General features: G+C 53.7%; 4 protein-coding genes across 7 annotated transcripts in view; 2 read left to right on the top strand and 2 right to left on the bottom strand.

Annotated features, from left to right (window-relative positions):
- The window catches only part of TESK2 (testis associated actin remodelling kinase 2), a 137,255-nt gene extending 131,552 nt beyond the window's left edge, over positions 1-5,703 (top strand). For both annotated transcript variants that reach the window (XM_027573848.2, XM_027573858.2), the window contains 6 exons: positions 1,925-2,007; positions 2,242-2,326; positions 2,635-2,718; positions 2,921-3,007; positions 3,694-3,811; positions 4,025-5,703. In XM_027573848.2, coding sequence (XP_027429649.1) covers positions 1,925-2,007; positions 2,242-2,326; positions 2,635-2,718; positions 2,921-3,007; positions 3,694-3,811; positions 4,025-4,749 — 1,182 coding nt within the window. In that variant the 3' untranslated portion in view covers positions 4,750-5,703. The remainder of the gene's footprint in view (positions 1-1,924; positions 2,008-2,241; positions 2,327-2,634; positions 2,719-2,920; positions 3,008-3,693; positions 3,812-4,024) is intronic.
- Positions 5,609-9,232, bottom strand: TOE1 (target of EGR1, exonuclease). Of its 2 annotated transcripts, none has more exons than XM_027573886.2 (8): positions 9,037-9,232; positions 8,128-8,270; positions 8,000-8,040; positions 7,770-7,866; positions 7,486-7,620; positions 6,962-7,221; positions 6,606-6,765; positions 5,609-6,522 (listed from the first exon to the last, which is right to left on the bottom strand). In XM_027573886.2, the coding sequence occupies exons 1-8, from the start codon at positions 9,086-9,088 to the stop codon at positions 5,902-5,904; spliced, it is 1,509 nt and encodes a 502-aa protein (XP_027429687.1). In that variant the 5' UTR covers positions 9,089-9,232; the 3' UTR covers positions 5,609-5,901. The 2 variants fall into 2 exon arrangements, with proteins under 2 accessions (XP_027429687.1, XP_027429680.1); XM_027573879.2 differs by having other exon boundaries at positions 7,486-7,644; positions 9,037-9,231.
- MUTYH (mutY DNA glycosylase) lies at positions 8,303-16,671 on the top strand. Of its 2 annotated transcripts, XM_035727402.1 has the most exons (17): positions 8,303-9,118; positions 12,109-12,368; positions 12,490-12,610; positions 13,170-13,318; positions 13,408-13,447; positions 13,570-13,643; positions 13,783-13,824; positions 13,901-13,972; positions 14,063-14,176; positions 14,258-14,355; positions 14,434-14,578; positions 14,658-14,721; positions 14,852-15,043; positions 15,147-15,283; positions 15,368-15,520; positions 15,711-15,752; positions 16,481-16,671. In XM_035727402.1, exons 2-17 carry the CDS (start codon positions 12,354-12,356, stop codon positions 16,610-16,612), a joined length of 1,590 nt encoding a protein of 529 aa, XP_035583295.1. In that variant the 5' UTR covers positions 8,303-9,118; positions 12,109-12,353; the 3' UTR covers positions 16,613-16,671. The 2 variants fall into 2 exon arrangements, with proteins under 2 accessions (XP_035583295.1, XP_027429764.2); XM_027573963.2 differs by lacking the exons at positions 8,303-9,118; positions 12,109-12,368 and having other exon boundaries at positions 13,128-13,318.
- Positions 16,672-16,745: 74 nt separating this feature from the next.
- On the bottom strand, positions 16,746-18,927 carry HPDL (4-hydroxyphenylpyruvate dioxygenase like). The gene has a single exon (XM_027573899.2). It carries the CDS (start codon positions 18,564-18,566, stop codon positions 17,451-17,453), a length of 1,116 nt encoding a protein of 371 aa, XP_027429700.1. The 5' UTR covers positions 18,567-18,927; the 3' UTR covers positions 16,746-17,450.
- Positions 18,928-24,635: the final 5,708 nt, after the last annotated feature.

Raw genomic sequence — 24,635 nt, 5'->3', positions numbered from 1 at the left:
CCTCCCGCCCCCCTCCCCTCTAGAACCCTCAGTTTGTTTTTCAGAGTCCATCGTCACTCATGGTTCATCTCCCCCTCCGATTTCCCCCTGAGAGCCCAGCAGGCTTTTAAGAGCAGGCTGGGAGTTTCTGGAAAATCCCACAGGGGCTAATCCATCAGGGTTCCTCCACATTTTTCTTATCACCTCAAATACAGACTCCTAAAGTTTGGCTCTTTTGGTTTGCAGTATCCCATCTTTGTCTTTGGCTCCAATGCCCAGCTGTTGATGTGAGAAGCTGTAAGAGGGGCAGTGGTCACCTCCAGACCAGAGGCAAACTGGGTAGCCTTGTCCCATATTGTGGGGCCCCGATCATCCCTGCCTTAGCCATTTCTCAGCTGTTCAGAGCAGCTACTGTGAAGTCACTTACCCCTACGTGGGTGGTTTGCAGTGAGCAGACAGTAGATGGCCATGAACATGAAGCTGGGGCAGAAACCGCACGGCTTTGACAAGGGCAGTGTACTGTGGCCATATTCTTTTCCTTATCTGCTGCTCCCAGGCTGAACTTCTGAGAGCTGTTTCTGAGCAAATATAAGTAGTACTTTAGGCTGAGCCTTGGAGACAGGAGCCGGAGTTGTTGGTGAAAAGGGAGGAGGGGAGAAAAATACGTGAGAGATCTGAGCCGCCACTGCCTCACAAGCCTGTGCCCTATAGCCTGGGGTTTGGCTTTTTAACAGGCAAGCTGGCCTAGGGCCCATCTTCTCGCAGCCATAGTCAGGGGGTGCTGAGCCAGCACGACTTGATGGGAGGGCCAAAGCCAAGACAAGCACAAGGATGGTCCTGCTCGAAGCCAGGGATGGGGCATGTCTACCTGGAACCTGGAGCAGGAGAAAAATCACGGGCTCCTTCCAGCTCAGGCAGAGAAGAGGATGATCATGTCGAGGCCAAAGGAAGGGAGTGATTGTACCTGAGGTGGAGGAAGCGGGAGGTAACTTGGCACTGCCTCGGCAACAGCATGCCAAGCCTGGTTGCTGTTTTGTGTTTATTTACAAGTCATTTGTGTTCATCCTTTCGATGGTTTGGTGAACACATCCTGAGCCTCTCTCATGAGTTGGGTGTTATGAAGAGGGAAGGCCTGAACCAGAACCTGCTCTCTGCTAGACTGTAAGAGGAAGTTGCGGAGAGGAGGAGTTAAAGGAGTTGAGAAGAGAGAGAGGCTGGTGAGAGCTGGAGAGGACAATGTGGAAAGGTCACTTACCTTGAAACACATAAAATCTTCTGAGGTGAAAAGGAGAGTTGGGAGAACATTCCAAATGAAAGGGAACAGTATAAGCAACAAGAAAAACTTGAAGGAGCTGTTCAGGCTTCAGGAGTCCAGCTTGTCTGTGACAAGTTTGGATAGAGCTGTGTGCATAGGAACAGCAGGGGGAGGGGGTTGGTCCGTTGGTTAGAGGCAGATCACAGACTGAGAGGAAGCTGGTTGTGATCTTACAGGCAGTGAAAGGTAGTGCGGGCCTGAGCGCTTGTCTTAGGCTTACATTACTTACATTACTCAGACTCGCCTTTGGGTGTCCGCATTCTGAGGGAAAGAGGATGGGAGGCCAGGGGCCTGATTGTCTTCTTCCACTAGATTGTAAGCCCCAAGAGGACAAAGATGTCTATTCATTGAGGTATCTCTGGCACTTAGAACCATGCTTAGTATATAGAAAACAAAGAGAAATATTTGTTTGAAGCATATGAATCTTAGGGCAGCCACCCAAGATCCAGGCCTAAGCCATCTCCCATGGCTGACAGAGCCCCCAAGTCTGACCACTGGGGTCAGCCTAAGAGTGTGGTTTCACCAAGGAGGAGAGGCCAAGGTGCCCTGTGGCAAGGAGGGGTGGTGGTAATCTTATGGCTGGCTGGTCCCCCTTCTGAGCCACATTTCCTTCTTCTTTGGGAACCCTAGAACTGCCTGATAAAGAGGGATGAGAATGGTTACTCTGCAGTGGTAGCTGACTTTGGCCTGGCTGAGAAGATTCCTGACGTCAGGTGGGTAGCCCTAATAGGTACTGGGGTCACAGAAGGGACTGAAGCAAAGGGAAGACTCCAGCTTCCTCCCCAGAGGCCAGAACTTGGTCACAGCTCAATCCCAGCTCCCTAAATATGGTCAGTCTTAGTGCCTATCCTTCAGGGAGAGGAATTCCCAGTGGTCAGATATCCCATTGCACCAGCCAGTGGCAAGCTCATTATCCATATAATCTCTCCTCCGCCCCCACCCCACAGCATGGGGAGTGAGAAGCTGGCCGTGGTGGGCTCACCCTTCTGGATGGCACCTGAGGTTCTCCGAGATGAGCCCTATAATGAAAAGGTGAGTCTGGGGACCCCGGGGCGAGGTTCTCCGAGATGAGCCCTATAATGAAAAGGTGAGTCTGGGGACCCCGGGGCCTGGTTTTCCTTAGAACCCACTCTTAGCAGAAGGTATCCAGGATCACCCTATATGTTCCGGGTGAGGATCTCTATCCTTCTAAGAGCAGAGCTGGTACTCGGCAGCTGCCCAGTAAGTGAACTGAATGAAATGCACATACTAGGGCTCAGGCCTGGGCTAGTGGACCTGAGGGGCAGAAACCCCACCTCTCACCCCACTGAGAAGGAAACTGAGGTCTCATTACCCACCAGGCGGACGTGTTCTCTTACGGTATCATCCTCTGTGAGATCATCGCCCGCATCCAGGCTGATCCAGACTATCTTCCCCGCACAGAGGTGAGCTGCAGGCATAGGGCACAGTGCCAGTGGGATGGGGCTGGTTTTGAAGCTATGGAACTGTTGTTCCCAGGGTGGAGTTGCTGAAACTGTCTGTATGGTTACTTCGGGGCAATTCTCAGCCTCTCCTAAGCAGGCCAGGATGGGTGGAGGGATTAATGACCGGTTTACCATGTCCCATCCCTACCATACCTATCCACAGAACTTCGGGCTAGACTATGACGCTTTCCAGCATATGGTGGGAGACTGTCCCCCAGACTTTCTGCAGCTCACCTTCAACTGCTGTAATGTGAGTGTCTCCCTCCCTTTCCCTCCCCCCAGCTTTGGTCAGGGGCTCGCTGAACCCCTTTCATCTGGGTAGGACTATAGGAGGAGGAGCCTCCTTTTCACTGATGAATGGCAGTGCCCACAGCTCCTCCTCCAGGCCTGACAGACTTGTCGAGAGCCCTGGACCAAGAAAAGGAAAATTCCTCTGTATTATACAGTCCTCAGCCTGCAGGGTAGACTCACCACTTCTTGCCCTGGACATTGATAGAGCTCTGGTCAGGTTTCAGTTGGACTTTGGGTCCAGCTGATCTTAAGGCCCATGGGAAGAGCTTTTATTAGCCTTCATTTTATACAGCTCTGGGGCTGGACCTACCTGTCATGACCAAGGGGTAGCTGGGCTTTGTCCAGGTAGCTCCCAGAAACATGTTAGCAAGAACAGAACAAACCAATGTAAGCATACCCTTTTGGATGGTTCTCTGCCCACTGAGAGGATAAGACATACAGAAAGGGTGCTGACACGGGTGGGTATGAGACAATAGCATCTTCCCTGACCTTAGCTCTGGGAATCACTCTCATGGTCTGGGGCCTTTAGAAAAGATCTCTTAGCTGCGTATCTGCATCTTAGAAGATGCCAGAAAAAGACTCAAATGCCATCCTTGGGGTAGAAGATAGGAGGGCAGGGCTAATGGCTGGTGTGGATGACTACAGATGGACCCCAAACTGCGCCCATCCTTCATGGAGATTGGGAAGACCCTGGAGGAAATTCTGAGCCATCTACAGGAAGAAGAGCTGGAGACGGACAGGAAGCTGCAGCCCACAGCCAAGGGTAAGAGATTAGACCAGAGTGTTCCACCGACCCCAAGGGAGGAAATTAGGATGTGGGGTCTTCCTTTCTAGGGCTGATTGTAGGAGCCCATGTCCAGAACAAAGGCAAAGGGCAGGGGATGATGGAAAAAGTACTGGACTCTAAGAATTGTGGCACAAGGTGCCACTTCTGTTATGACTAGTGGGAATAACCCTGATTTGACTCGTTTTTTAGGACTCTTGGAGAAAGGACCTGGGGTGAAGCGACTGAGCTTACTGGATGACAAGATCCCTCCCAAGTCCCCACGCCCAAGACGCACTATCTGGTTGTCTCGAAGCCAGTCAGACATCTTCTCCCGTAAGCCCCCACGTACAGTGAACGTCTTGGATCCGTACTACCGGCCACAACGAGGTGGTGCTGCCTGCACCCCCAAAATCAACCCTTTCAGTGCTCGCCAGGACCTCAAGGGTGGCAAGATCAAGTTCTTTGACTTGCCCAGCAAGTCTGTCATCTCCCTGGTGTTTGACCTGGATGCACCAGGGCCCGGAACTCTGCCTGTGGCTGACTGGCAGGAGCCCCTGGCCCCACCTGGTCGCCGGTGGCGTTCTTTGCCTGGTTCTCCAGAGTTCTTGCATCGAGAGGCCTGTCCATTTGTGGGCCGAGAAGAATCACTATCTGATGGGCCCCCACCACGCCTCAGTAGTCTCAAGTACAGAGTGAGAGAGATCCCGCCATTCCGAGCATCTGCCCTCCCAGCTGCTCCGGCCCATGAAGCCATGGACTGCTCCGGTCCCCAAGAAGAAAATGGTTTTGGGCCCAGGCCCCAGGGGGCCAGTCCATGCCTTGCAGGTGCCTCTGAAGAAATGGAGGTAGAAGAAGAAAGGCCAAGAGGCTTGGCTCCAGTCCCTTTCTCTGTCTCAGGCATAGGCCTGAAAACCCAGGGAAAACAGGATGGGTGAGAGGGGTTAGTCCCCAGCTCACCTTGAGGGTGGACCTTCCTTTGAAGCCACAGGGCCCCCTTGGTGCACAGCCTTGACTCTTCCCTGCGGCCTATAGAGCAGGCAGGCCAGGCCAAGCCAGGGTCAATCTGGGGGCTCCAAGTGCCCAATGGCTGTGTATGAGGGGGGAGGTAGCAATGAAAGCCCTTCCTAGTTAGGGCCAACAGCTGATACAAAGCTTCTGAAATCCAGCAAGGAGCTCTGGCTCCCATCCGACTCCCAGTGCACTTCCCCAGACAGGACCAGAGGACTCCTAGTTCTAGTTTGAGCTGGCAGGCAGCTAATACCCCAGGTTCTTCTCCCACCCCAGGTCTATCTTTTGCCCTTTCCTGGGTCATATAAGCTACTGGATGGAACCTGGAGCTAACCAGGAAGCCATAAAAGGCATGGCTATTTCTCAGACCTAAAGACCGGGGAGCTTCTTGCCAGGACGTCTAAGACACTTGAATAATTGCTGTTTGCACTTACTGCATGGTCAGACCACGTTACTACATTTTCTATGCAAGGGGAGGGTGAGGCAGCGTGGTGGTCATGGCTCTTAGCTAACCTATTCAAAAATCTTTTCCAGTTGATTAATCTATTTTCATATTTATGAAGGAGTCTTAATGTTTTGCCCCATAAAACTTTCAACTTTGTGGTTGGGAGTGGGGCTGGTTTTGTAGGCCTCAGGGCCTGCTCTATGTATTTGTCAACATGTGATACACTCAGTTGGTTAAATGGTTTATACATGGACTGATTTTCTTCCTTTCCTGCTATGGCTGGAGCTGTGGGAACAGTCTGTTCTTACAGAGCCGCGATAAGAAATAACCAAAGATGAAGCTGGTCAAATATTTTCATAACTTGTTTCTGTTGATTTTTTGGTAATACTTTTTCCCAAGACACTTTCAGATTTAAAAATAAAGTCTGTTACAAGTGCTGGTCAGCCTCCTTACATGTACCCTTGTTCCTCAGCCTTCAGGGTAAAGGAGAAGGTCCAGGCCAAGACTGCCCCCACCCCTACCCCCCAATTCTGTAGAAGGTAGGAGTAGGACATTCACAGGCTAGAGGGACCCAGACACCTCTGTGCCATTCTCAGCCCTCTTCCTGGGCCTTGAGTGCTAGGCAGAAGTTGGGTCAGCTGCTGCCCCAAGCCAGCTTCATCTTCTGGTTGTGGGCTTTGGAGGATCGGGAGAACTGGCTCTTGGCCACTGTGAGGGGCACAGCTTTGCCACTCAGGTATACCTTGTTGTGGCATTCAGGTAGCCAGGGTCCAGAGCTACAGAGCTGGGGTCCTCGGCTCACGCCCACATAGGCCATCACATAACCTGTCATAAAGGCATCAAAACCAGCCCGATGCAGTCCATCCCCAGGCACTGGGTGAGGACCAGCTTGATTCCCTGGCGCTTCTGAGGCAGCTGTATCAGAAGTTTCCGGCCCTGCTGCTTTAAGCCCCAGCTCCAAGTCATTTTTGTGACCTTGCTCCAAGCCAGGCTGGCTCCTGGTCTCATCCTTAGCCACCTCCTGCTCAATTTCTTCAGCCTGGAGGCCATCCCCGCAGACCTGCTTCACGGGAGGACAATCCTCATTTTCCTCAGAGGTCTGTTTCCCAGGCAGGCCCAACAAAGCCCTCCGCCGTTTGTCCCTACGTCGCCGCCGTCGCCGCTTGTCCTCCACCACAGCCTCATCGGTGTCAATGATAAGATCGATATCATGGGACCGAGGACACTGTGGTCCCAGGGGACACCAACCGTAGGCCTAGAGGTAGGAAAGAGACTTAGAGAAGGGGTTCCAGGCATCAGGAACCTGCCCTCCCCCAAGAAATGGGCAGGTGCTCTCACCGAAAAGTTGTCACAGACGCTGGTGGAATGAGGACGGTGGGTTGCAGGGGGCATGCAGCAGCGGTAGTCAATATGGGCCCCCATGCTAGACGGGTAGCTGCAGAACTCCAGGGTCAGGTGCGGGCCGCCAGCTGCCCGCTGCTTCCCATTTTCCCGCTCACTGAAACAGCAGACGAGGGTGTTGGTCCATAGCTTATATACTCCATGGGAATAGGGTTTTTTGTCAGTTCTGCTGACTGCTGAGTCCTCAGCACTAAACACAGTGCCCGGCACATGGCAGGCACTCAATAAATACCTTAAGTAAATGAAATAGGCTTATACCAGGCCCCACCCCTAAGCCTTAACCAGTTGCTCACCATTTCCGGAAAGCATATTCTAGGTAGGAGGCCACGAAGCGCACATGAAACTCAGCAGCATATTTGGTGTCATAAATGCCGGCTGGGAACATTTCACACAGGTCAGCAGTGAAGGTTCCCAAGCTCTCGGGCAGGTGTGCGTAGAAGTTCTGGTACAGGAACACCAAGTCTATAAGACCATTGTGTAGTACCAGGGGCCGACGGGCCCGGATTAGCTCCAGGAACAGGGTCCTCACTGACTGGCTCTGACTCTCATCGCCCTGGGTGGAAAGAAAGGGGTCACTGGGAAGGACAGCCCCGTAGGGAGCCTCTCTTGCAGGACACTTATCCCCGGGTGCCCCTATCTGGAAAGCTCTCGCTCCCTGCCTTCCCAATGCTAGTCTTCTGTGGATCAGGCTTGTTTCCCCAGCCCTATCCCTAGTGATTTCCCATCCTCCCTAAGAAGCAGACCCTCCCACTGCACCCAGCCTCGGTTGGGAAGAAATAAAGTCACAGGAGGGGCAGTCTCAAGGCTGGAGACCTACCTTGTCATTGCCCTTGTGGTACGGGATACCCTGAGCATACTGCCGGTTGAAGTTGAAGCCATGCTGAACCAAGAACTGTACAGACTTTGGTTCTATCACATATTCTTCCATGCACAGCAGGGTCAGATTGAACACCTGAGCCAGGTAGGAGTGTTCACCCTGAGAGAGAAAGGATCTGCTCCCTCGGGATTCGGGATAAACACCTTACACCCGATGTTCTCCAGGATCTCAACCCTCTTTCCCCCTAGCCACAGACCAGGGATAGGAAGGAGACCAGTCCCTACCTTGTCTAGCTGCTGCTTGAAGCAGGCAAGGCCCAGGGAGAGAACAGAACGGGTCCTGGCCGCATGACACACGGACTTGTAACGTTCCTCGATGCACCTTGGGGTTGGGTTTAGGGGGTGGCTGTGGCTGGGAATTAGCCCTCAAACCACCCAGGACTGTGACTTCTACTCCAGGGATGAGGTCTGCCCCTCCTGCCAAGGTTGGCACTAAGATCAGGGCTCATACTTACTGGTTCAGCAAACTCTTCCTGTCCCCAAGCCCACTCAGTTCCTGGGAGTGTGTAAAGGGAGTTTTGTTTTAGGTTCCCAGCACCAGCCCTTTCACAACTATCTGCCCTCCCCATCCCCCAGCCCTCACCGTGTCCACAGCCACGAAGCTAGCGGTCTTTATGGCCAGCAGGAGGGACGGCCACATCTCCTTGAAGTTGTCACTCTGCACATCCACCACGGGCACCTGGACTACTAGCTCCTCCTCAGATTTTGTGCTTTTGCTGACACCACCTGAGGGTAAGGAGAGCGATGGATGGTAATGCTGAGGCAAAGGCCCAGGGGAAGAGATTCCAAGGTAGGCCATGGCTGGGGGTGGAATGCTGGGGGGCAGTTTCCATTAAGGCAAGAAATAGCATCTCTCTCCTGCAAGCCTTTGTATCACACGTGCTCTACGCACAGGCCTTGGAGTGAACAGTGCCCTAAATTTGGGGAGAGAAAGCTGGCGTCTTCCAGTGGTTTATATGAGACTTTGGGAAAATTACTTCTCCCCTCAGCATCACAATCTTTAGAGGAGGAAGGCTGGACTAGACGATCTGTGAGGTTCCTTCTTCCCACATGCCGCAGGAAATCCTTCTCAGGGCTTAAGGAATGCGACTCTTTTAATACCCCCCCAAAGCTCCATAGTACTGTTCCCACGGGGCCCCAGGAGCCACATGCGGCGCTAACCAGTACGCCCCAGGGCCTCATAAATAATTCCTCACACCCAAGCTCCCAATCCGTTCCACTTCCTTCAGACCCGCGCCACTTAACAGAACCACGAACTCTAGACTACACCTCCCGACACGCCCCTACCGGCCCCGACTGCTCCCAACACGCCGGGCTTGGGCGCCCGAGCCGCAGTGCCCAGCGGGATTTGTAGTCTCCTCGTGGCTGGTTCAGAAGGAATGAGCTAGTCCTCTGAACGTTGAGATCAGTTTCTAGAGCCGAAAGCCCGAGACCTTCCCCCGCTCCGGAGCGCACAGGGTTTTAAGCCGAGAAGCCCTGGGAAGCCACTCACCGTCAGGGGCCGCTGGGGCTGAGGCTGCGCCATCGCCACTGTCGGCGGCCATGACACGGCGCGCCCCTCGCTTGAGTAGTTGGTGAGTACGCCGGGCTTCCGCTTCTCTCCGCGCGGCTCCGGCGGTCGGGGACGGGGCGGGGCCTCGCCCGCCGAGTCGCCGACGGGTCGGACTTCCGTTCACACCTCCCGGGTCTGGCGCGGAGGAGGCGGCCGGGCGCGCGCGGGGACCTATTGGCGGGCGCCGTGCGGGTCGGAGCCACGCCCCCTGGAGTGCGTCGGGAGCCGGGCGCGGGAGACCCAGCGGGAGGTAATTCCTTCTCCGCGTTCTCCGGGCGGGAACGTGGGCGGTCGCTTCGCGCGGCCTTCATCCACGCGGCCCCGGGGTGGGGGTCCCCAGCGGAGGTGACGCTACCTCGGCCAGCCTGAAGCGCGCCTAGGAGTTTACGCACAAACAGGGCAGTGTAGGGGAAAGAAGGATATTCTGGGCACATTCACAGGCAGGATGGAGACCTCACTCACTTTCAGGAAGTGAAAAGGCGGGGAGAGGGACTCGAGAGAGGCTGCCAGAGGGGTTAGAGTCACCGACTGGCGGGGAGGCCTTTACAATAATCCAGGCAGGAGGGGTAGTTGACTTAGAGGGTGATTGCACTTGACTCCTGATACCCTGAGAGACATGCCCTTACCGGAGGCCAGTTCTTTTTCAAGGACTCCGGTTCCCATCCTCTCGACCCACCAAGGAGTTTCAACCCTTTCTCCTTGAGTATTCACTGTTTCTAGTTCGTCTTCAACCTTTCTCTCTCCACTGAGTCTTTTTCATTATTTTGGATGGTTTAGATTTCTCCCATTCTAAAGAAAGAAAACCTCTTACTATTTCTTCTCTCATCCGGTTTTAATTAATTTAACGGTGCTTGTTGTATGCAAATTACCTGGCACTGTGCTCCGCTCTGGGGACTCAACAGTCAACAAAAAGACTCAGTCCGTGCTCATGGAGTTCTGTAGTCAAGTCGGGGAGGTGGACACTGGTAAAAGAAACATAAATAAATGTGAAATTACAATTAGTATAAGAGGAAAATGGAGAATTATACAAGAGGGTGAGACTGGGGGAGGGGGACTGATTTGGACATTTAAGTCAAGACCTGAAAGAATGAATAAGTGTTAGGTGAAGCACAGGATAAGAGAGGTACAAACTACAGCTGTACGAGAAACGGATTGGGTGAGATGTCACAGCCGACAGGTGGGGGGTTGAAGCAACTATTTAGGCAAACATGGCTGGAGCGCAGTGAGTGAGGGGATGAGGCAGGTGGGGGTCTTTGGAGCCTACAAAACTATATTAAGAGGATTGAGTTCTCAGAGCAATGAATGGGAGAGCCAAAGTCCTCCAGCGGCTTACAAGGTACTTAGTGATCCTTATGCTCCCTACCTTCTTTACCTCTTTGACCTCATCTACTCATCCTTTCTTGGTGCATTCTAACCACACCGGCTTCCTTATTATTCTGCAGACACACCAGGCACCTTCCTTAGGGCCATTGCACTAGCTCCTTTTTAGGATGCCTTTGGCTAATTCCTTCAGTTGCCTTAAATCATTGGTCAAATATCACTTTAATAAGGCCCACCTTGACCATGTGCTTTAAAATTGCAACATTCCAGGTGGCTCATTTGGTGAAGCGTCTGCCTCCGGCTCACATCATGATCCCAGAGTCCTGGGATCAAGCCCCGCATCGGGCTCTCTACTCAGTGGGGAGCCTGCTTCTCCCTCTCCTGCTGCTCCTCCGCTTGTGCACTCTCTCTCTGTCAAATAAATAAATAAATAAAATCTGTAAAAAAAAATAAAGTCGCAACATTCCACCATCACCACTCCTTATCCCCTTCACCAACTCTACTTCTTCTCTTTATGTTAGTATTTATCACTTAACATCCTATATAATTTAATTATTATTGTTTGCCCTCCCCCCATTAGACTATAGGCTTCCTGATGACAGGAACCTTTGGTGTTTTATTTACTGAAGTATTCTACGTACTTAAAACTGCTTGGCACATAGGCACTACATAAATAGTGAGTGAGTGAATTAGTAGGAAGCCACTGAAGGTTTTAAGTAAGAAAATAACACAATAATGTTTTGAAAGACTGCTTTACTCTTTGGAGAATAGATGGTAGAGTGAATTATGGAATTAGGGAGTTTGGTCAAAGAGGGTTGGCTATGAAGGGAAGGAGAGTGGGTTTTGTAAAAGGGATTAAGGAGCAGGAACTTGAGCTCAGCCGATTTAGGAGAGACCATTGTTTCATATCACAAGGAAGGAGAAGGAGAATGCAGAGAAGTGCAGAGTGCAGTAAACTTATGCATTCACTTTTTTTATCTGAAGGAGGAAACAAGCTCTTTTGATGAAAATGAGGTGATGAAGTCAGGTTTTAAGGAAGGAGGTTGAGGACGCCTGGGTGGCTCAGATGGTTAAGCGGCTGCCTTCGGCTCAGGTCATGTTCCCAGGGTCCTGGGATCGAGTCCCGCATCAGGCTCTCTACTCCTTGGGAGCCTGCTTCTCCCTTTGCCTCTCTCTCTCTGTCTCTCGTGAATAAATAAATAAAATCTTTAAAAAAAAAAAGGGAAAGGAAAGAGGTTGAACCGGGGGCTCAGCAGTGACTGTGGTATAGCACAGCACAAGAGTGCAGTCTCTGGAGGCAGGCCTTTTGGGTTTGGGTGGACAAGTTGCTTCATCTCTGCAAGCCTCAGCTTCCTCCTAACTAAAATGGAGGTGATACTAGCATATACCTAATGGAGTTGTCTGGAGATTGAGTAAGAAATTGGTATAACACTTAGCACAGAGTCTGGCATATAATAAGCCCTCACTAACTTTTTAGTTATTTGAGAAAAGGGCACCAAGAGAACAGTAGGGAGCAGTGAAGATCAACCAGATATATTTCACATTACCAATGGGCAGCCAGCTTTGGTTTACCGGATCAAGAAAAGATTAGGAATAAAAATAGCACATCCGCTCCCACCACCACCCCAACTTGCCATCTGCTCTCAGGCAAATCTTTTCCCATCTCTGATCCTTGGTTTCTCCTCTCTGTAGAATGGAGGTTTGGACTCCATGACGGCTCAAGGCTGTTTCATGTGCTGCATCTCTACCAGATAAACTTCCTACCTGCCCTGTGCTTCTAGACACACGTAATGAACCCCTGTCCCTACACACAGTCACAGTGAGCATCCAGGATACACAGGTATATCCAGCCCAGCCCTGGCCTCTTCTTTTGTGGGTCTCCAAGATTATGCTCCACTGGTCATACCTCAGTGCCACAGCCAGCCAGGGGCCAACCCATGAGCATCTGGAGGGTAAGGAAAGCTAGATTTCTATAATGAGGGTTGTAGAGAAGGAGGTGGCTGTCTATATTCGTTGTGGGGCCCCAAGATTCAGCCTCATGGTGACTGACTACTTTGGGCCTTTCCCTTCTAGGCCATCATGAAGAAGCCACGAACAGCTATGAAGAGTCATCAGAGGGAGCGGGCACCCTGCCAGGAGGGAAGGGAGAAGCGTGTTCTCAGCGGCCGCCAGGTCAAGCCTTCTACCCCCAATGGTGAGGAGCGTGGTGCTAGTCAAAGATGAAGGTGCTGGATTCAGTGGCCATGAAAGGGAGGGAGATTCGGGCTGGGAAGGGAACGTGGTATATGTCAGGGCCTTAAGGGACTAATTAAGGGTCTCGTTCTGACTTTGCCCTGTAACTTTGGGACAATTGCTCTGAGTGGCTGCTTTCTTACCAGTGAAATGGAGCGATTGTCTGTGCATTTCCTTCCTCCTGTGGCTTTCATGGGATCGAATGAGTTTATGAGGCTGAAAATGTTTTCTAAACGGGAAAGCCCTGCACACGTATACATTATGCTTGGCTGAAATTGTTGGGTTTTCATTGTGACCCAGACTCAAAGGAGGTAGCGGTACCACCCTGGCCAACTTAAGGCCAGAAATCTGGCTCAGGTTACACAGAGCTAGAGAATTCCGGTCTGACTCCAGGTCCAAAGCTTAAGCAAGGGGTTGGGGGGGGGGCGCCCTCCGTGGGAGCAGCCAGGCTGCAGTGCCCCGGGTAACCTGGTGCACAGCCTGTGCAGGGACAATGCCTGAGTTTCCTGCGGCCCCAGCAGACTTGGCCAGGCGGAAGGAGGGGGTGCTGGTGCAGGCGTCTCTCTCCCCGTACCATCTCTTCAGAGACACAGCTGACGTCATAGTCTTTCGGGAGAACCTACTGAGCTGGTACGACCGAGAGAAGCGGGACCTACCCTGGAGAAGGCGGGTAAGCAGGCGAGGGCCAGGGACAGTGGGGTGGGAGGTCGGTGCCCAGCTGTCTCCATACTAACTCCTTACCTGGGATTGCTTTGGCAGGCAGAGGGTGAGGTGGATCCAGACAGGCGGGCATACGCTGGTGAGTGCATGTCTTGGGAGCACGCCTGCTTTGCCTGGACGCCCACTGGTCTGGGGTCCAGGGGCTGTGTGCTGGGAGCAGAGCAGCTCGGCAGTGCCCTCATGCCAACCCCTCTCCCCCAGTGTGGGTCTCAGAGGTCATGCTGCAGCAGACCCAGGTTGCCACGGTGATCGACTATTATACCCGATGGATGCAGGTGACTTCAGGGAAGGAAGGGGAGGGTCATGAGCCAGACCCCAGAGAGAATTTAGCCTCGGGGGGGGTGGGGTAAAGAAGGTCTCTTCCACCTCCCTTGACCTTGATCTTACTTCTTTTTGATGGCCTTCGAGCTGTAGAAGTGGCCAACGCTGCAGGACCTGGCCAGTGCTTCCCTGGAGGTAAGAGTCACCCTGGGGTAGGGGGAAATGGGGACAACTGAGGACTGACCACTGATCTCTCTGATCTCACCCACAGGAGGTGAACCAGCTCTGGGCGGGCCTGGGCTACTATTCTCGAGGCCGGCGGCTGCAGGAGGGAGCCCGGAAGGTAAGGGGGTGAGGGGGTGACAGGTAAGGGGGTAAAACCCAGGGCCTCAGGTGTCTCATAACATAGAGCCTCCCCCCCCCCCCAAATCAGGTGGTAGAGGAGCTAGGGGGCCATATGCCACGTACAGCAGAGACCCTGCAGCAGCTCCTGCCTGGCGTGGGGCGGTACACAGCTGGAGCCATCGCTTCCATTGCCTTCGGACAGGTGAGTCTTAGCCCACCCCCCCTTGGTGTGTGCCTGCCCTCCCTCCCGGAGCCGGCTGACTCGTGGATTCCTCTGTGCCAGGCAACTGGTGTGGTAGACGGGAATGTAGTGCGGGTGCTGTGCCGAGTCCGAGCCATTGGTGCGGATCCCAGCAGCACCCTCGTCTCCCAGCTTCTCTGGTAGGGTCTTGGGGTCCTGGGGAGACTGGCAAGGGGGTCTCCAAAGTGTCTTTGGCTCACAGCCACATTCCCTTGTAGGAGCTTAGCCCAGCAGCTGGTGGACCCGGTGCGGCCTGGGGACTTGAACCAAGCGGCCATGGAGTTGGGGGCCACAGTGTGCACCCCGCAGCACCCGCGCTGCAGCCAGTGCCCTGTGCAGAGCCTGTGCCGGGCACACCAGAGGGTGAGCCATCCGCGGAAGGGGCAGGCAGGGGTCCTAGACGGTGACCCCTGGCGCATGACGTCTGCCTCGTGCCTCTCAGGTGGAGCGGGAACGGCTCTTGGGCTCACGGAGCCCGCCGGGCAGCCCTGACGTGGAGGAGTGTGGTGAGCGCCAGCCCCAGCCCTGTACCGCGCCGTCACTGCAGTTTATCCTCCGAGTTGAGTAAGACCCTACAGAGCTGGGCCACGGCCTGCTCCCTGGGCCTGAGCGGCGCTTGGGGATCTCTCTTCCCAGCTCCTCACGCGGGGCCGTGCCAGCTCTGCGCGCCTCCCACGGAGCCCTGGGACCCGACCCGGGGAGTGACCAACTTCCCCAGAAAGGCCGGCCGCAGGCCCCCCAGGGAGGAGTACTCTGCCACCTGTGTTCTGGAGCAGCCCGGGGCCCTTGGGGGTCCTCGGATTCTGCTGGTGCAGAGGCCCAGTTCAGGTACCTAGATCGTCGGAGTGGAGGGCGGTGGCAGGAGCAACAAGGGGGAAGCGGAGGAGTCGGCGGCTAAGGCCTGGCCACACCTGGCTGTCCTCTCTCTCAGGGCTGCTGGCAGGACTGTGGCAGTTCCCGGCTGTGACCGCGGAGCCCTCAGGGCCACAGCAGCGCGAGGCCCTGCTGCGGGAGCTGCAGAGCTGGGCTGGGCCCCTCCCAGCCCCCCGCCTCCGGCACCTCGGGCAGGTGCGTGAGCCGCGGGAAGTGCAGGGGTGTGGCTTTTGTGGGCACATCCCTGGGCCTGTTTCAGCCCCTTGGCTCTCCCTCCAGGTGGTCCACACCTTCTCTCACATCAAGCTGACCTATCAAGTATACGGTCTGGCCCTGGAAGGGCAGACCCCGGTGACTGTCGTGCCACCTGGTGCTCGCTGGCTGACCCGCGAGGAGTTTCACACTGCAGCTGTCTCCACCGCTATGAAAAAGGCACTGCCTGTGTGGTCTTCGTTGTACTTTTTTGGGGTTCCTGTATGTTCTACGTGAACCTATTACCAGGAGAAAACAAAAGCGTATTTTAAACAGATGTGTGGGGGTGTGAAGTTGAGGAGAGACCACAGGGTTTGGCTCTTTGGGGGAAGGTGCCAGCCCTGCACTCTCCCCCTCTCTCCTTGGCCAGGTGTTCCGTGTGTACGAGGGCCAGCAGCCAGGGACCTCCAAGGTGAGTCTCTTGGCCCTCCCCCAGCCATCTTTCCCCAGGCCCGAATCCCCGGGTTTTCAGTAAGTTAAATGACACATGCTTGGGTGAACATTATCCACTCCACACTTGGCGGTGGGGAGAGGAATAATAGTTCTTCCCTGGAGACCTTAGAGCTTGGAGGCCAGGGTGGTGAGGGAGTAAGAACAAATGGTGGAGACAGTAGGGCCCCAGGTGTGCGAAATGCTTGTACTCGGTTTTGTGGCTTATGAGGTGGAGAGCTTTCATTTCTGTCTGAGAGGCAAGGATCAGGAAGGGCCGCTTAGAAGAAATAGCTGGTGATCTGCGTGGAAGAACCGAACCATTACTTCCAGGTTTGGGAGGGGAGTCCGCAGTAAGAATGTTCTTCCCGGGCCCAAGAGTCATGTGGGCAATGCTGGCATAATGCGGCCAACTTCATAATGCATCGTGCGAGGAGCTGGGTGCATTTGATGAGCAGGGCCCGCGCAGGCCAGTCAGGGCCATGAACGCCAGGCCGCTAAAGGATTTTGGGTGGAGAGAGGAGTCCGATTTGTATCTTAGGAAGACTACCTTCGGCTGCCATGTTGACCGAAGACGTAGATACTGGAGACTGGTTGGAAGCTTTACAACATTCAGACTAGAACCTGAGCTGTATTAGTGGAGTGGAGAGGGGGCGGAAGGAGAGGACTCTGCTGCCCCCTTAGTGCCTCCTTTCTTTGGCTTCTGCACAGGGTTCCAAAAGATGCCCCATGTCCACTCCATCCAGCCGGAAAAAGCCCAGCCCGGGCCAGCAACTCCTGGATAGTTTCTTTCGGCCTCACATCCCGACGGATGCATCCAGCCTCAACAGTACTGCCCAGTGACACCTCTGGAAGCCCCCACTTCTGAGAATCCGGTTTTTTAATAAAGTGCTTATTTTTTATAGTCATTTTGGAGACTTTCCACCCCCTCCCTAGCCCACTTGTTCTTCCCCTCGGAGGGACCCAGAAAGTGGTAAAGTCCTGCTTGGTGCTGACTTCCACTGCATGAGCTCCCAGCCAGCCCCAGGCAAATGGAGGTGGGTGTTCTGTCCAGAGTGATCTGTCCTCCCCCAACCCTCAGGAGAGAGGGAGAAAGCAGCCGCAGAGGGCCCCTGCCTGTGGCTGACACCCAACACCCTTGGTCCAGATCTCTGGTCAGCTCTGACTAGAGCAGTGGTATTGTCCTACAGCAGGTGGTTGGGCTCAGCCCTGACCCAACCCCTCCCCACCTGCAGAGGCTGCTCCCTAGGGAGAGGGGAAATGGGAGGATTTGTTCTGTCTTAAATTCCTACCTCAAATACTAAATTTATTTCTCTATTGTTTCATACGTAGTGAAATAACAGAGCAAATCAAGGGGTTAATAGTAAAATTGGGGGATAGGGTGGAGAGAAATGGGATCAGAGAAGGTTACAAAGATGGTTCAAAAGTATTGGGAAGTTCTATTTCCTAATTATGTAATTCCTTTATTATTCTTTATATCTTGCATATATATTAGTTATAGACAACGTAAGAACATTTCATAGTTCAAAACAAAACAAAATCCCACCTCTTTGGACCCCAGTGAGAGCGTCAAGTTCTCGTAGGCACCGAAGAGATGGTGCCCCTGGGGACAAAGCACCCCAAGCCTCTGCAGGTGTTTCTCAGTTCCAGCTGGCCCGGTGCTCCCCAGCCCCAGCCCTCCTCAGGCTTCCCGGTCCCTGGCTGCTTGCTCCTGCACCGACTGCCACAGGGCCCGGATGTTGCCCTGGCCAAAGCCTGTGGCCCCCTGCCTCTGAATCAGCTCCAGGAAGAAGGTGTCCTCTGGAAAGAGAGACTTGGTGAAGACCTGAAGCAGAAACTTGCCTTCATCACCATCCAGCAGGATCCCCTGTCGGGCCAGCACGCTAGGGTCATGCCCAGCAGCTAGGATCTGCCTCTCCTTGCCCGGCTGCTGGTAGTATGCCTCAGGAGGAGCCAGGAGCCGGCCCCCAGCCACTGCTACCCCCTCACTGGCTTCTACGATGTTCGGCGTGTAGAGCCCCACGTGCTGCAATCCTGGTCCCCTGTGCCGGGCCAGGAACTGCTCCACCTGGTCCTGTCCACTAGAAGCCCCCGGCAGGGTCTCAGCCAGCACGAGGGTGGGGACAGCACTGCCTGGGGGGGTCTGCAGGGCGGTGAGCTTCAGTCCCCCTCGCCCAGATCCTGCTGTCACCTCGAGGCCCATCTCCGGATCCTCACCTGGACTCAGTGGCAGGTGGCGAAAGTCTAGACAGTCGTAGAACCAGCGCATCAGTGTGGAGGAGCTGCCAGGGGTGCAGGCCAGGGTCAGGTGGTCCACGTGGCTGACCCAGCCCGGGCTGGCTGCAGAGGCCATAGGCTGGAAGCCCGGGAGGAAAGGCCCTCGGAAGCCGGCACGCTCCAGGAGTGTCAGGCTGAGGTTGCCGGCGGGCGAGCTGACAACAGCGTAGGTGGCTGTGCCCTGCGTATCCTTCACGCTAACCGGGGGCACCGGCACGCTGCAGCCCCGCGCAACCAACGCCCGGGCGGCGGCGCCCGCGTCTGCCACGTCGAAGCACAGGTTGGTGGCGCTGGGCACAGCATGACGTGGGTCCAGGCCGTACAGCGGCTCCCGCGGCCCTGCGCCCTCGTTCACCAAAAAGACCGCGTCGCCGCTGCGTAGGGCCAACTGCCGCCAGCCTTCTGCTTCCCGCATTGCCAGGGGCTGGAATCCGAAGAGACGCTGCAGATCCTGGGTGAGGGGCTGCCCCGCGGGCACGTGGAAGGCAATGTGGCACAGACAACGGGCGTGCACGGCCATGGCGGTCCGGATGGGGACCCTGGCTTGTCCTTCCCCTACCGCCGCTCACCTGTCTTTTCAGGACTCCCGGACTCTCCGTCCCAGGTTTGTCGTCGGAAGCCTGTGGAGTCCAGTTTGCCCCCAGAGCGCGTTCCTCGCTCTTTTCCAAGAAGTCACAGACCGACCCCTGTGGGGCTCGCGGTTCTCCCGGCCACACCCTCTCCAGCCCGGAGCTGCGTGGCGACCCCCGCCTGCCCCCGCGCCCGGGTCTGCGCGGCGGGTGGTGAAAACCACGTGGAGCCAGAGCTAGGGTGGAGCCGGAGAGAGGGGGCGGTGCCAGTGACTGCGGCTCGCACTCTCCCCCTCCCAACCCAGACGCTGTCGCGAAGGGTACGGCGGGGACGCAGGACAGCCCTTTCCCAGAGCCTCTGGATGGGCCATACCCCCGCCGCCACACACACAACGCCCACGGAGATCACAGTAGCTGCCTTCACTCGGTGCCAGGCTTTCTTTCGTCCCCTAAACTGAGAGCTGGGGAGGAGCCAGGATTCCTAACCCCCTACCCCCGCCCCCGCCCCAAGCACAGAATTTTTTTTTTTAAAGATTTTATTTATTTATTTGAAAGAGCGAGAATGAGAGAGACAGAGAGCACATGAGAGGGGGGAGGGTCAGAGGGAGAAGCAGCCTCCCCGCTGAGCAGGGAGCCCGATGCGGGACTCGATCCCGGAACTCCAGGATCATGACCTGAGCCCAAGGCAGCCGCTTAACCAACTGAGCCACCCAGGCGCCCCCAAGCACGGAATTTCTTACCAATGTCATGTTCTAGCTTAAAAAGAGAATTTTGCCTTTGACTCGTAATGTTCCTTTAAAACTTTGAAAAATATTAAAATGTTTTAAGTTACAGATTTTCTTTCCTCCCCAAATTGGTCCAGAGAAACTGATGTTATAGGAAGATAGGTTATTTGCACGGCTCCTACAAACCTCTCACCTTTCCTCCTTTCTCTCTGCCAGTCTCTCAAGTGCACCTATCTCTTTCTTCAACCCCACTTCTCTCTCAACAATCTTTTGCCCCCTTGTCCCAAGCAAGATTTGGAGAAAAAACTGATGGCTCAGGACCGGAAAGAAACAGCAGCATTCGTGTCCTTTCCCACCTTCCTGACCCTGTAGGACTAGAACTCAAGCACTCCTTGAAGCTTCCTTACTGGGTATTGGGCCAGAGGAGCTTTCCAGTGAGATCACTGGATTGAGGAAAGTAGAAGTCTTCTGAGACTTCAACGGTGGCTCTTGGAGGGTTTGGGAAGGGGACTTCAAGAAGGGTAAATGGCATAAGCAAAAAGGCCAGTGAAGAATATGAACCAAACCCTCAGAGGAGCAATAGAGCATAAGGTTGGAGACATTTGAGATGGATGCTATGGTTCCAGGCATTGCAAAGGAGATTCCTTTGTCAGGGAATCTGATATAATACCATTCAGTATTACATCATTGGCAAGTTCACTGGCAAGAGGAAGAAGGATGTGATGGAGAGACAGGCTGCGAAAAAGAGGCCTGGCTGTGTGTTCAGTCTTGCAGCCAGAAGGCAGTACCCAGAAACTGATCAGCGGTGGTAAAAGGCACTTGGTGCTACTCTGCAGACTAGTAAATTGGAGAACATGGGTTCCAAAAGCCAGATAGACCTGGGTTTGAAAACTACCTCCAATATTTAGTAAGCTGTATGAGTCGGGGCAAGTTGCTTACCTTCTCTGAGGCTGTTTTCTCCTCTGTAAAAAATGGGAATAATAGTACCTACTTCAAAGGGTTGTTGTGATTAAATAAGATGGTATATGCTGCAGCCTGGCCAGGGGTCCAGGATTTAGCCTGTGAACCAGGGCCCAGCTATGTGGGCTCAGGGCATACAAAGTGGGTTTGTATGTCACAAGGAGAGGGGCTGCAGTAGGACTCAGAATAACAACCACATTAGGACTCCTCCTAGGAGACTTGAGCACCGGGAAGGCTCTAGGAAGGCCCTGGCTTTGGTGTGGATTCTGGGGGAAGGGCCCCTGGGAACAGGGCTCTGTGAGGGCTGGGGCAGCATAGGCTTCTTCTGTCCCCACTATCATGGTCAGGGCCCCAGGTGAGCAGCTCTAGTGCCTCCAGGCCTTTAGTCCAGCCAAAGGGGTTTCTCCACTCAAGGGCCTTATCTATGGACAGAGGGAACGGAAACCGGCCCCCTGACCCATCACTTCCCACCTGCTCCTGAGGGAGAGGGTAGATTTCTAAAGGCCAAGTAGGGTCTGACTTCAGGAAAGGGAGATCTTGGTTAGGGCATATTGTCCTGTCCTGTCCCCCACTGTGCTTGACGTTGACCCAGAACGCAGGCTGGACTCTTCAGAGGCCAGCTAGGGGGGTGGGGGTAGAGGTGGTCATTGATGTTGGTCTCCCTCCAAGCCAGATTCCCAATTCCTGCTGCCCTTCTGGCATCTGGGCTGTGACCAATGTAGGGCCCCCGTCTCCGAGCGGTCGGGACCCTGGGGGCACTTTCGCAAGATGGCGTCCTCCGTGCCTGGCCGCAACTGACTTCTTGCTGGGGCTAGGGATGCTGAGGGTGGACGCTGGAGGGCACGCAGTTCCGAGGGCTGAGGCGATGGCGCTGCAGGCCTCCTGCCACATCTGCCTTCCACAGCGGCCGGGTCAGCGGGGGTGTAGGCGGGGGCTGTGGAGGTCCTGTGCAGGTCCTGAACCTCGGGAGCCACGTCCCTTCTGCAGCTCTCAGCTTAAGCCCCGGGGCTGGCGGACGTGCACTCCTCTCTCCGAAAACCCTGAGCCCAACCCCTATTCCTCCTCTCCACTCCCGGCCCGAAATGGCTTTCCTCTCCCGGAACTCGCGCCTCTCAGGCCCCGCCCCCCCTTCCTTCCCTCCCTCCTGGGCCAGGTGGGTGATTATCAGTGGCTGTTTTTTTTTTTTTTTCCCCCAAACGTGACCTCTAGGTGTCACCCTTAGCCTCAGCTTAGCCTGCCCCTCCCGCGCTCCCTCCCTCTCCCCTTCTCGTGGAGGCGGCTCCAGACGCTTCCGCCTTTCTCGCCCAGCCACTGCCCGGCCTCCACCTGATTTCGTTTCTCTCGTACCTAGTCCGTGGAGGGCTTGACATTTTACAAAGGGTGGCCTGGAAGACCTCACAGAGAAGGTGACTTCTGTGTGTGTATGCAAGTGTGGTAAAATACACATAACGGGAATATTTACCTTTTAGTCATTTCTAAGTGTACAGTTCAGTACAGTTAAGTACCTCCATCATCTAGGGAACTCTTTCCCTAGTCCCCAGCTGAAACTCTGCGCATTAAAGAACTTCCCTCTCTCCCCTCCCCCCAACCCCTGGAACCACGAGTCTACTTTTGACTACGCTAGAGCTTCATATGAGTGAAATCATGAAGTATTTGCCTTTCTGTCCAACACGTTGTTCAATGGACAATTTTCAGATCTCATCTCACTGCCTCTCAGAAATATTTGATGCAGTTGGCCACTGTCTACTTTCTGAAATACTCTTGCCCCCCTTTTATAGTATCAGACTCACTTGGTTTTCCTTTGGCGCGTTCTCGCTCCTGTCTCTGCCTTTTTTTTTTTTTTTTAAAGATTTTATTTCTTTATTTAATTGACAGAGAGGGAACACAAGCAGGGTGAGTGGGAGAGGGAGAAGCAGGCTTCCCGACGAGCAGGAAGCCCGATGCGGGGCTCGATCCCAGGACCCTGGGATCATGACCTGAGCCAAAGGCAGTCGCTTAACCAACTGAGCCACCCAGGTGCCCCTCTGCCTATTTTTAAATGTTGGTGCTGCTAAGGGCTTCAGTTACCATCTGCTTGCTAGATCATCCCCACATTTATGTCCCTCTTCCTAATCTTTATTCAACTGCTTATTTACTGTCTTCACTTGGATGTCCCACTGTCACCTCAGATTCAACATGCCCAACATTGTCCCGGTTCTTCTCAGGCTCCCATCTCAGCACCTGCCCCGCTGGTCTCCCATGGTCCTATTTGGAAACCTACATCATTTTTGAACCTTGCTGTTTCTCATCCCTCACCTCCAGTCAGTCACTGTGTCCCTGCCCATTCTATTTTCATAACATCTCTCAAACCATCACCTTCCTCTTCATTGTACCAGCCAAGTGCAGGATTTCACAGTCTCTGCATCACCTGGGCACTACAATTGCCTGCCTGGCTTTAGGTTTACTACTGTTCTAACCAGTCTCCTCCTTGTAGCCAGAGTTAGCTTTGAAAAATGTAGATCTGATTATGTCACTATCCTGCTTAAAACCTTCACTAAATTCTGCTTGCACTTAGAGTAAAGACAAAAAAATTTCCCCTAGCTGATCAGCCGCTGACAACCTTTCCAACTTTTGTTGTCACTCCCCCACCCCCTGCCCTGGCCCCATACTGTAGTTTCTTGAAAGTTTCCTGCTTCTTCCCACTCAGAACTTTGGTCTTTGCTGTTCCCTCCTGCCTAGAATAATTTCCTTCCCACTTGCCTTGACCTGGCTAACACTTTATCAATCAGTAGGTCTCAGCTTAACTTGTTTGAGGATGTCTTCCAAGACCCCCAAGACTTACGTCCAGTGCCTCAGTATTTATTAATGAACAAAGGCCTCAAGGGGCTGGTGGGTGATTATCAGACTGCAGTTTTTAACATAACCTCTAGGTGTCACCCACGACCTCTGCTTAACAGGGACTTGGCTGGGAACTTGGAAGGAGGGACTGATGAGGCGCCTACCTGGCCCATCCATCCAGCTGGGAGAGGTTATGGGAAGCCCAGCTTCTTCTCTCAGGTCTGACAACTACTCCGCCTGCTCTGGGTCAGCTGCCTTGATAGGGTGACCAACCATCTCAGTTTTCCCAAGGCTGAATTTCCGGTGCTCCCAAGATGTGGAAATTTCAGTCCTTATACTGGGACAATCCCAGGCAAACCATGGACAGAGGGGCCAAAACTTCCATGTCTACATGAGACTAAGGTCTAGGCCTAGCAGGAGAGCTAAGCTATAACCCAGCCAAGCTCATCACAGCAACACCACTGGTGGGCTGACCTTACAGCCTGGTGGTTGTAAGAATTTAGGGACAGAAAGTATATATATATAATTTTTAAAAAAAGATTTTACTTATTTATTAGAGGGAGAAAGCTCGAGAATTACAGAGAGAGGGAGAGAGCAGGATCAGGGTCGGGGGAGAGGGAAAAGCAGACTCCCCGCTGAGCATGGAGCCTGACGTGGGGCTCGATCCCAGGACCCTGGGATCAGAAAGTATATATATTTTAATGAGTATAAAGAGACCCATCTATGTCTGGCATTGGTTGAGTGCCACTGGGCATAACACACATATATATTTTTTCTAATCCTCATAGAAATCCCAAGAGTACATAAGATCATTCCCCTTTATGGAGATGAGAAAATAAGACTCAGAGAGGTTAAGTGACCAGCCTAAGTCACACAGCTGTTAAGTAAAATGGTGAAATTCAAACCTATGTCTATCTGACTACAGAGCTCCTGCTATTTTCACTGAATCTACAGCCTGACCATTTCCCTCCTATTCCATCTTCATTTGGGAGTCCTGAGTGTGTATGTAGGATGCAAGAGGCAGGTGTAGGTAGAAGGGATTGAGGAAGAGCCCTGTGATCAGGGCGTGTGGGAGGTCCATATAGCATAGACAGTTCACCTGTCCCCAGATAAGTGGGCTCTGCCATCTTGAACTAGGTATGGACATAGCCTGGGGATCTCCAGGGAGGCCCCACCATAGGCTGCTGTCCTGACACCAAGCTGTGTCCTCACTGAGGAGCCAGGGTTGTTTTCTAGAGTTCAGGATGAAACCAGCCAGTTCTTATTTGATTGCAAATGGACATCTGGACATGGGAGAGGCACAGGGGAGGAGCCATCAGGAGCTAGCCATGAACTAGAGGGACAAGTGAGGGTTAGGAGGATAGGTAGAGTTTGTGACAAGGGTCATGCTAAGCACTGTGGCTTGCCCAAAGTTTGGGCTCTGTGAATGGTTGCAATTAATGATATAGCAGCCGCTTCTCTTTCCCAGAGATATTGTAAGGCTGAGTTTTATTTTTGCCTAGGTGGTTCTTTAGCAAT

This window comes from Zalophus californianus, chromosome 4 (genome assembly GCF_009762305.2).
Source record: "Zalophus californianus isolate mZalCal1 chromosome 4, mZalCal1.pri.v2, whole genome shotgun sequence".
In the NCBI taxonomy this organism is placed as follows: Eukaryota; Metazoa; Chordata; class Mammalia; order Carnivora; family Otariidae; genus Zalophus; species Zalophus californianus.
Note: the sequence above shows the minus strand (reverse complement) of the source record. Positions and strands in the feature narration are given on the sequence as shown.

Bases quoted from the DNA above. Each gene is read 5' to 3' on its own strand.
- TOE1 (XM_027573879.2), bottom strand. From the start codon at position 9,088: ATGGCCGCCGACAGTGGCGATGGCGCAGCCTCAGCCCCAGCGGCCCCT. The intron at 8,271-9,036 runs GTGAGTGGCTTC...CCTTACCCTCAG, and splicing joins AGCCCCAGCGGCCCCTGACG to GTGGTGTCAGCAAAAGCACA. The intron at 6,523-6,605 runs GTGAGAGCACCT...TCCTACCTCTAG, and splicing joins GCGTCTGTGACAACTTTTCG to GCCTACGGTTGGTGTCCCCT.
- MUTYH (XM_027573963.2), top strand. From the start codon at position 12,496: ATGAAGAAGCCACGAACAGCTATGAAGAGTCATCAGAGGGAGCGGGCA. The intron at 12,611-13,127 runs GTGAGGAGCGTG...CCTGGTGCACAG, and splicing joins CAAGCCTTCTACCCCCAATG to CCTGTGCAGGGACAATGCCT. The intron at 15,753-16,480 runs GTGAGTCTCTTG...GCTTCTGCACAG, and splicing joins AGCAGCCAGGGACCTCCAAG to GGTTCCAAAAGATGCCCCAT.
- HPDL (XM_027573899.2), bottom strand. From the start codon at position 18,566: ATGGCCGTGCACGCCCGTTGTCTGTGCCACATTGCCTTCCACGTGCCC.